At 35.0% G+C, this 11,516-nt stretch overlaps 1 protein-coding gene across 1 annotated transcript; it reads left to right on the top strand.

Moving 5' to 3' along the window:
- LOC109845787 lies at positions 499–1,752 on the top strand. The gene is made up of 2 exons (XM_020415058.1): positions 499–792; positions 1,009–1,752. The coding sequence occupies exons 1-2, from the start codon at positions 499–501 to the stop codon at positions 1,750–1,752; spliced, it is 1,038 nt and encodes a 345-aa protein (XP_020270647.1).

Raw genomic sequence — 11,516 nt, 5'->3', positions numbered from 1 at the left:
CCTCTGTCTCCTATGCTTGTTCTGCTTATTGTCGATGTTCTGAGCAAAATGATTAATTCCAGTGTCTCAGCAGGAGACCTCGCAGAGCTCAATCTCAAAGGAGTTCTAAACTCCCTTAGAACTCTTCAGTTTGCTGACGACACTCTTATTTGCTGCAGAGCTAACAGTCATGATGCAGCTGCCCTCTATAACATCCTTAGTATTTTTGCCAACATCTCTGGTCTCAATGTCAACTATTCAAAGTCAAATCTATTCTACCTTGGCAGATTTCCTCACAAAGGTTCTCAGCTTGCTGAAGTGTTTAATTGCCCAGTTGGAGCTCTCCCTTTCACCTATCTTGGCCTCCCGCTCAAGAGAGGCTCTCTCTCAAGAAGAGAATGACAACCTTTACTTGACTCCTTCTCCTCTAAACTTGCTCTATGGAAAAATAGATCCCTATCCATTTGAGGTTGGCTCACTCTTATAAACTCAGTGCTATCTTCCATCCTTATATACTACATGTCATTCTTCAAACTTTCTTGTTTGGTCATCAAAGCCATTGATCAAATCAGGAGAAATTTTCTTTGGGGAGGTAACCCTCAGTACTACAGAGGCAAAAACCTAGTTAAGTGGGAAAATGTTTGTAAGGACAAACGTGCAGGTGGATTAGAGATCATTGACATGCACAATTTCAATCAATCTCTCCTCTCTAAGTGGATTTGGAAAACTTTGGATAGGGAGAGCCTCATCAGTAAAGTGATCTTCTCTATTTACTCTTCAAATGATTCTAATCCTATATCCAACCCCCAAGAGGTATGCATCCAGGTTCATCCATGATTTACATTTTATACATCCAACCTTCTTTAACTTTGTTAGATGTGTTATTAGCTATGTAAAGACTTGCAAATTCTGGACTGGCAAATGGATAGGAGACAATTCTCTATGCAGTCTTTTTCCAAAGGTTTTTAGACTAGCCTTTTCTCCCTCTAGTTCTGTTTCTCCCAGGGTGTATGACATCAAAATCTCTAGAGATGGAAACCTATTCTTAGAAGAGGCATCTCTGAAGAAGACAAAAGGGACATAACTCACCTTCTTTTGCATATTGATCAAGTCATGCCTTCACCAATCATGCACGACTCTGTTCAGTGGCCTTTCAACTCAACAAACACTTTTACTGTGAAATCCTTCTACTCTCTTCTCAATAATGGAGGCACTGTCTCTCCTCTTCACAACTTTATTTGGTATTCCCCTGTGCCATTAAAGGTCAAAATCTTCTTTTGGATCCTGAGTAAGAAGAAACTCCAAACTAAAGATAACTTGCATAAAAAGGGTTGGGGAGGTGATCCTTCTTGCCCTTTTTGCAACCAGGATATAGAAGCTCATGATCATCTATTCATTCCATGCTCTTTTTCTTCTGCGGTCTGGTCCATCATTTTCCCTTCCTCTAATCTCAGTCACTGTCCAAAGGAGGTATCAAGTATGATTTCAGATAAGGATAAATTCTTGGATAACCTCAATCAAAGAATGTTATGGAGGGTATTATTTCCATGCCACTGTTGGTGTATTTGGAGCAGTCCGAATAACCTCATATTCAACAATACTCTTATTACTCCTCTATCTATAGTCTCTAATGCAGACCGTTTCACATTATTCTGGACTGGTGCTTATAGCAGCAGAAAAGCTCATTGTCTTCATAGGGCTGCAGTTGAATTTGGCCTGCAGGACATGGCCAAAGCTAACGAGGGTGAAGTTCTTGGGGAAAACTTTGCTTAAGGAGATTAGTTTTTGGCAGAATCTTCCTCTTTCAGCTTTCGGTTCCTTAGTGCCAAGTTTCTATGGCCTTATTTTCAGATGTGTGTACATTTCTATTAACTCTTGGAGATACTCTGCCATTTTGTTTATAGTGTAGCAGTAGTTTTGAGCTTGGAGATGGCTGCTTTCTGGCGGTTTCTTCTGGCAGTTTCTTCTGCCAGCCTTTCCATCTTCTTTTGTAGCTTTTATCTTATTTGTGATCACTGGTAGGTTAGGAAGCTCGACAGCTGTTATCTGGAGGGTGACGACTAGGGTCTTCTCCCCTCCGATAACATCTTCTTCAGTTCCTATCCTATCCATATTTTGCTTAGTTTTTATGCCTGTTTTGTATATTCTAGACTCTAATTCTATGTCTATATATATTTGAACAGGGTATCTCATCCTGTTTTTCTGCTTTTAAAAAATATTCATAATCACACTCATAGGCGTGTCATACTTTGTGATATTAAGTAAAACAATATTCTTTTGGATGAGATTATATGTGCTCACTTGAGTGATTTGGCTTAACAATACTTCACTATGATTCAAACTCTCTCTGATAGAATAGAAGGTCCTATTGGATACATAGCTCCAGGTAAAATCTTCAAGTGATGTCTTCATTCATCTTTCTTGTATTTTCATTGTAGTTTTTTATTTTATTTTATTTTATTTTATTTATTATTGTGTATGTATCTAGACATATCAAATACTTTGGAAGTTATATGTATTGCGTTTATCAAATAACTGTTTTAATGGACAAATTCTATCTCCATTCAGAAATCTCACACAACTAAATCAGTTAGAGCCATGAGTTAGAGGAATTAAAGGCAGTTCCCCAATTACTTTGAGGAATTGCACAAGCTTGAAAGCCTTGAATCTTTCTAAAAATAAATTGAACGGTATCATCTCAAAGAAGCTCTTGAACAATGCTCCCTTATGTATATTACTCTGCATATCACATAATTTCTTAACAGTGACTTTTCCCTTTGAAGTAAGCATGATGACTCGTCTGATATTGATATTTGATATTTAAATAAGGGGTTGTCTAACAAAATTCTTGCAATATTGATGATCGTAAGAGCTTGAAGTACATTTATATTCAACACAACTTGTTCAATAAAATCGTTCCTCAATCAATGAGGAAACCAGAAAGCTTTGGATAGAAGCTCTTTTAAGCAATAAGTTGTTAGGATTCAATCTACAAATTTTAGAAAGGTTACCCCTGGTGTATCTTAATCTTTTCTTCAATAATCTGTTAGACCCTAGAGGGGGGGGGGGTGATTAGGGTCTTATGCTAATCTAATCCGATTTTATGCCAATTAAAATTAATTAACAAAATATCCTAGCAGGAATAAAATGCAATAAGATACATTAGCTAGGATAATGCAATATGAACAAATGGATATATCCTATCAATGAGATATTACAAGTATATGAGCAAGCATATATAAACTAACACAATGGTAAAATAAACAATCTACACAAGTGATAGGGTAATATGATGAGTAATACACAAAGGCGATATAAGATATGAAAACAAGAATAAGAACGCCAATGCAATCACAAACAAACAATATGATTACGGAGTTCGGTCCCCACGACCTACGTCTCCGCTCCTCACCTCGAGGAGATCTCCACTATCACAACCGGGTTTTCTACGTTCACCCGAACAACGTTTACACCTCACAATACAATCACTATGTAATCACACCTCACACACACTAAGTGTTGTTCCTAGCCCGTGTCCTCCTCCTCAAGTGCTCGGTTACAACCTCTCCCTAGGCACGTCAACCGACGCCACTCCTCTTGGATTCGACCCCGTCTCTCACCACACACTTCTCTCGGTGTACAAGTGTATTACAAGTGAATCCTCACAATTAAGCACAATATAAATCAAATGATTTGTTCTCTAAACAAGGTGAGAACAATGTCACAAACCCACAACCCTAAATTATACTATGAATGTAAATACAATAAGCTCAATGGTTGTGTGTGTACAAAGAGATAAATAAAATCAATTAAACTAAACTCAATATAAATCTAGCTTATGGAAATTATAATCAAAATAATAAATTGCTAGATGAGTTTAGAAACACTTCTCTAAAGATGACAAGAGAGTAGGAGAAGAGTGAATGCTCAAACACCAAAGGATGATCTCCACTTGCTCTTACGAAATTGAATTCACAAACTCAAACCCTAAATTGTTAGACCCTAGAGGGGGGGTAATTAGGGTCTTATGCTAATCTAATCCGATTAAATGCCAATTAAAACTAATAACAAAATATCCTAGCAAGAATAAAATGCAATACGATACATTAGCTAGGATAAGGCAATATGAACAAAGGGATATATCCTATCAATGAGATATTACAAGTATATGAGCAAGGATATATAAACTAACACAAGGGTAAAATAAACAATCTACACAAGTGATAGGGTAATATGATGAGCAATACACAAAGGCGATATAAGATATTAAAACAAGAATAAGAACGCCAATGCAATCACAAACAAAACGATATGATCACGGAGTTCGGTCCCCACGACCTACGTCTCCGCTCCTCACCTCGAGGAGATCTCCACTATCACAACCGGGTTTTCTACGTTCACCCGAACAATGTTTACACCTCACAATACAATCACTATGCAATCACACTTCACACACTAAGTGTTGGTCCTAGCCCGTGTCCTCCTCCTCAAGTGCTCGGTTATAATTGTTGGCCTTCTTGTTTTGATGATGTTTAACAAATAATTTATCACTAATGTTGTTTGTCTAGTATGTGTGTTTTCTTATTTATTATAGACAAACAACGTTGTTGGAGGATGGATGGAATAGAGCTTCAATGATCATATCCAAAGGAGGTTGGCGGAATATCGGTGAAGCCTTGCTATTCAAAGTTTAAGATCCAAGTTAAAGCTTTATCCGCGAGATTACCTAGAAGAGCTTATTGAAGATTAAGATCAAGCTTGGGTAATTTAGTTTAGGATTTATACTATGTGTGTTAGTACTTTAAGCTCAATCATATACACACATACACGTTTTGGTTTTTGTATATATATAGTTATATATATACATATATGTTTTGGTTTGATAGTTTTCAAGTTTTACTATGAAACAATTGAATATAATTAGAAAACATATTTTTGTTTCATACTCATATGCATATATATGATTTCATCAATATCAATTTTAGTGAGTTCAATGAAATCATGTTTTAATGTATTATATGTGTATTTTGATAAAATACTATATTCATTGTTTATAGACTTCATAACAATAGTTTACATCTTTCTTCAAGTCTATAAAATCATTTTGTAAAGTTTCAAAAGTTGGTTTAAGTCAAAATATCAAAATATCAACTTTCAGGTTTTCATGTTTTGGACTATTTTGTAAAATGATGATATTTTTCATTTGGGAAGTCCTTTTTCGAAACCAGTCGTTGTAGCATGTTTATTATCATGTCTACAATCATTCCCCAAAGTTTTACATTTTTTGGAATTTATTTGATATTTTTAAACAGCATTTCAAAATCAGATAAACAGTTTTCATATCAGTTTTCGGTCGACCGCACCGGTCGACCGAACCTGAGGTCAAAAGTTCTGTTTAAAAGAGTTTAAGAGTTTGTTTGAGTTTAGTTTGTGAAGCAAATTTCACAAGAGCAAAGAGGAGATCATCCTTTGGTGTTTGGGCATTCAACTCATCTCTCTCTCACTCTTGATCTATAGAGAAGTTTTCCTTAAACTCAATTCTAGCTATTTATTGTTTTGATCTTAATTTCCATAAGCTAGATTTATATATTGAGTTTAATTGTTTTATTGATACTCTTTGTTCACACACAACCTTTTGAGCTTATTGTATTTACATTCATAGTATAATTTTGGGTTGTGAGATTAGTGACTTAGAGTTGTGCTTAATTGAGTTCTCACCTTGTTTAGAGAACAAATCATTTGATTTATATTGTGCTTATTGTGAGGATTCACTTGTAATACACTTGTACACCGAGAGAAGTGTGTGGTGAGAGACGGGGTCGAATCCAAGAGGAGTGGCGTCGGTTGACGTGCCTAGGGAGAGGTTGTAACCGAGCACTTGAGGAGGAGGACACGGGCTAGGACCAACACTTAGTGTGTGAGGTGTGATTACATAGTGATTGTATTGTGAGGTGTAAACGTTGTTCGGGTGAACGTAGAAAACCCGGTTGTGATAGTGGAGATCTCCTCGAGGTGAGGAGCGGAGACGTAGGTCGTGGGGACCGAACTCCGTGATCATATCGTTTTGTTTGTGATTGCATTGGCGTTCTTATTCTTGTTTTCATATCTTATATCGCCTTTGTGTATTGCTTATCATATTACCCTATCACATGTGTAGATTGTTTATTTTACCCTTGTGTTAGTTTATATATCCTTGCTCATATACTTGTAATATCTCATTGATAGGATATATCCATTTGTTCAAATTGCCTTATCCTAGCTAATGTATCTTATTACATTTTATTCTTGCTATGATATTTTGTTATTAGTTTTAATTGGCATTTAATCAGATTAGATTAGCATAAGACCCTAATCACCCCCCCCTCTAGGGTCTAACAATTGGTATCAGAGCTTGGTGCTCTTTGATTTAAGGACTAACCGCCTTGAGTTAAAGATCCAAGTTATTGTATTTGTGCTAATCTAGTTATGATTACATTTGTCTTGCTTGCATATATTCACATATATATCATGAATATAAATATATTTCGTTTAGGCTATGAATCAAATGTTGCTCCAAAATTCATTAATTTCCCCTATGTACAATGGGCTTCTAGATTTAAACTATTTGTGCAATCTAGAAATATTAACTTATGGGAAGTTATTGATTGTGCTTACATTGTGCCCACATTGGAAAAATCCAAGTGGAGCAATCATGATGAGAAAATGTTTTCAATGAACAAGCGTTTGTTAGAATTTTTGCTCAATGCTTTTGACTCATCCATTTCTAACAAATTTGTTCATTTTGATAGTGCTTACAATTTATGGAAATTCATAGAAGCACATCAAGGCAACTTGGAGGAAATCCGACGTAGTTTGGAGGATTGTTCTTCAAGTGAGTGTGGAGCATCATCATGCACACGGCCACTAGGCGATAGCCCTAGTGTGGTAAGCGATTCGGAATCCGATAGTGATATATCCATCAATGAACTCGCTTGTGCATATGAGAAATTATTGCATGCCTATACAAAATTACAAAATAATTTTATTGATCTTAAAAGCAAGCATGTAGAATTGAAATCCGATCATGAGAAGCTAGTGTCCAAATTTGACATCATTGAAAATGAAAATATAATGCTTAAAGAAAACAATGATATGTTAAATTTGGAAAATGAAAAATTGATCTCATCCATTTCTAGCTTAACTCATGCAAATAATGCCATGCTAGAAGTAGAATGCATTAGAAATGAATTTGATTCTTTTAAGAATAACCATACATGCTCTACTTCTATTATCAATGATGTTGTATCTAATGATGAGTTGAATCATGTGAAAAACCGCATATCTTGTTTAGATTCAACCTTAAACACATGCATTGATAATCATAACAAGCTTATGGACTTGTGTGCAAAGTCTAATGCAAACTCTTCTAAGAAACCTACACACTATGCACACATGTATAACAAAGTCTATAAATGCACTAATTGCGGTCGTAAAGGCCACCTTGCTAGATTTTGTTATAATGCACAAAAACCCATCAAGATTAATCATGTTTGTGCATCCCATCAAGCTTCATCATCACACTCACATGTACACACACATATAGATCATCATAAACATGCCCATATGTACAAATGTGAGTTTTGTGGTCGTTTTGGTCATTTGGCCAAATATTGTTTTGATTTGAAAAAGAAATCTAATTTGCCAAATATTTCTAGTAGATCACATGTTTTTAAATGTGATGTTTGTGGTAGATTTGGCTATTTGGCGAAGTTTTGTTATGATTTGAAAAAATATTCAAACTTGCCAAATTTCTCAAGTAAACCACCTTTGCTTAAAAATGTTTTACACTTGCAAAATAATTTTAAAAGACCATCCATGTTTGCAAATGTTTCTAATGGTTCTTGTGCACAACCACTTGGTCAACGCAATTTATTTCAACCCTTTCATTGCACAAATTGCAATCGGAAGGGTCATTTGAGTAAATATTGCTTTGACCGTGTTAGTGCACAATATATGCCCAAGAGGGTTCATAACCCTAGGTCTTTGAGCTTGAATGATAGGGGTCATGTCCCTAACCAATCCGGCACCAAAAATTCTTGGGTGCCAAAATGATTTTTAAACCAATAATTTCAGTACTTTTACTTTTTATTTTCTTGGTTTTGAAATTTATGTTTTTAAAATATTTTGGTTATGAAAACAATTTCTTTTATTGGTTAAATTCTTTTGTTTTCATGATCATTGGTTTTGCTTTAATGAGAGGTTTGCATTTATATAACCCTCCGGGTTTATTGGGTGTTTATTCCCAAATCATGTTTACCGGATGCTAGAATGATTATATGGGTTAGAACAAGCTTTAGAGCTTGATATATTGTTGCCTCTCTTGAAATTCTTTTGTTAAAGATTTTGTTTTGATTTGTTGCTTTGAATTCATTATATTTCACTTATATGATGATATTTATATGTTTGTGCTTATGGATCATCTATTCGTGCCTTATAATGTATTCCATATGTGGTTTGATCAAATCCCACAAAGGAGATACTATTTTTGATCAAACATGGGTTTTGGACTCAAATCTTGATTTATGATTTCTTTTGGTTGATTTGTTTTCGGACTCAAATCTTGATTTATGATTTCTTTTGGTTGATTTGTTTTCATTTGAAAACTTTTTGCATGACTCTCATGTCATGTTCCCTCTTCTTTGATTTCATAAATCTATTCTTTTATATGGTTTCTATATTTTTTGTGCTAATGAGACACTTCTTTCATTCTTTTATATGGTTTCTATATTTTTTGTGCTAATGAGACACTTCTTTCACATTGATATATTCATATGCGTTCTCATTATCTTTTTCGTATGTGAGGAGTGCTTAGCATATTCATCTATGCTTACTCACATATATTTGCCATGATCTTCATTTCGTATATTCTATATGGTATTTTGATAGGGGGAGCAAATCCCTATATATATTTTTTATATACTCACCTATGCTCATTGATAGGGGGAGCTTTCACTCTCTTAATTCCTTTGTCCCCTTTTTGATGTTGTCAAAGGGGGAGAAATATTGAGTATATCCTTTCTTGTTTATATGCATGTGAATTATAATTTATATATTCATCTCCTTTCATGCATATATCATTTTTGTAAATTGTTTGTCATCATCAAAAAGGGGGAGATTGTTGGCCTTCTTGTTTTGATGATGTTTAACAAACAATTTACCACTAATGTTGTTTGTCTAGTATGTGTGTTTTCTTATTTATTATAGACAAACAACGTTGGTGGAGGATGGATGGAATAGAGCTTCAACGATTATATCCAAAGGAGGTTGGTGGAATGTCGGTGAAGCCTTGCTATTCAAAGTTTAAGATCCAAGTTAAAGCTTCATCCGCGAGATTACCTAGAAGAGCTTATTGAAGATCAAGATCAAGCTTGGGTAATTTAGTTTAGGATTTATATTATGTGTGTTAGTACTTTAAGCTCAATCATATACACACATACACGTTTTGGTTTTTGTATATATATAGTTATATATATACATATATGTTTTGGTTTGATAGTTTTCAAGTTTTACTATGAAACAATTGAATATAATTAGAAAACATATTTTTGTTTCATACTCATATGCATATATATGATTTCATCAATATCAATTTTAGTTAGTTAAATGAAATCATGTTTTAGTGCATTATATGTGTATTTTGATAAAATACTACATTCATTGTTTATAAACTTCATAACAATAGTTTACATCTTTCTTTAAGTCTATAAAATCATTTTGTAAAGTTTCAAAAGTTGGTTTAGCCAAAATGTCAAAATTCACATGTTTACATTTTCGTGTTTTGGACTATTTTGCAAAATGATGATATTTCTCATTTGGGAAGTCTTTTTAGAAAACATTTTTTATTTGGGAAGTCCTTTTTCGAAACCAGTCATTGTAGCATGTTTATTATCATGTCTACAATCATTCCCCAAAGTTTTACATTTTTTGGAATTTATTTGATATTTTTAAACATCATTTTAAATCAGCAAAACAGTTTTTGAATATGTCAGATTTCGGTCGACCGCACCGGTCGACCGAACCTGAGGTCAAAAGTTCACTGGGCGACGAGAGTTCGTCGTTGCTAGACGCGGTCGACTGAGAGCTTCCGCTTCGTCGACCGCCCGGCGATCGGATAAGTCAGCTAGTGTTTCTCCTGTTTGACCTGGATTAGGCGGTCCGACCGAAATTTTCGTCGTCACCGATCGTATTCTGTCGTCGAACCGTGAATTTGTTCGGTCGCTGCCGCTTGTTCTGACTGCTTCAACCCGGCTATTTTTGTTAACGTGCTGGGTGTTTTGGTCTTCTGTTTTGGGAGTTATTGCTGAGTTTTGAGGAGGGTATAAAATACCGCATTGCTGTCATCTTTCAATATTAAGCAGAGAGATGTTTAAAGATAAGTGTTTAACAAGGGTTTAAACTTATGTTTAGTGTTTGTTAAGTTGGTTTAAGAAGCTGTTAAGCAATTGAGGGTTTGAGTCTTGTGAATCCAATTTCACAAAGGAAGTGAGATATCCTTTTGGTGTTTGAGATTCACTTCTTCTCCTAACTCTCTTGTCATCTTTAATGAAGTGTTTCTAAATACGTCTTAGCAATTTATTATTTTGATTATAATTTCCATAACTAGATTATATATTGAGTTTAGTTTAATTGATTTTATTTCATCCTTTGTTAACACACAAGCATTCGAGCTTATTGTATTTATATTCATTTGTATGATATTAGGTTTGTGGGTTGTGATATTGAGATGAGCTTAATTGAGTTCTGCATCTGTTTTAGAGAACAATCAATCTGATTTATATTGTGTCTAATTGTGAGGAATTCACTTGTAATACATTTGTACACCGAGGATATGTGTGGTGAGAGACGGGTCGAATTCAAGAGAGTGAACGTCGGTTGATCGTGCTAGGGAGAGGTTGTAACGAGGCACTTTGGGAAGAGGACACGGGCTAGGACCAACACTTAGTGTGTGAAGTGTGATTGCATAGTGATTGTATTGTAGGTGTAAGAACAGTTGTTTCGGCGTGAACGTAGAAAACCCGGTTGTGATAGTGAGATCTCCTCGAGGTGAGGAGCGGAGCGTAGGTCGTGGGGAACGAACTCCGTATCATATTGTTGTTTGTGATTGCATTGACGTCTTATTCTTGTTTCATATCTTATATCGGGCTTTGTGTATTGCTGACATCATATTACCCTATCACTTGTGTAGAATTGTTTATTTTACCTTGTGTTAGTTTACTATATCTTGCTCATATATTGTAATATCTCTTAATAGGATATATCCATTCTGTTCATATTGACTTAAATCCTAGCCTAATGTATCTTATTGCATTTTATTTTGCTTGAGGGGCGAGGGGTGGGGGGGGATATTTTTGTTATTAGTTTTAATTGGCATTTAATTGGAATAGATTAGGCATAAGACGCTATCACCCTAGGGCTACATAATCTTTAAGGTGAGGTTCAAAACAAGTATATTTCTGAATCCAAGTGTATTTTGGTTGTCAGTAAAGCAAAGCTTGTGG

The sequence above is a fragment of the Asparagus officinalis genome, chromosome 6, assembly GCF_001876935.1.
Source record: "Asparagus officinalis chromosome 6, Aspof.V1, whole genome shotgun sequence".
NCBI classification, from domain to species: Eukaryota; Viridiplantae; Streptophyta; class Magnoliopsida; order Asparagales; family Asparagaceae; genus Asparagus; species Asparagus officinalis.
Note: the sequence above shows the minus strand (reverse complement) of the source record. Positions and strands in the feature narration are given on the sequence as shown.

Bases quoted from the DNA above. Each gene is read 5' to 3' on its own strand.
- LOC109845787 (XM_020415058.1), top strand. From the start codon at position 499: ATGTCATTCTTCAAACTTTCTTGTTTGGTCATCAAAGCCATTGATCAA. The intron at 793-1,008 runs GTATGCATCCAG...CAAAATCTCTAG, and splicing joins CTATATCCAACCCCCAAGAG to AGATGGAAACCTATTCTTAG.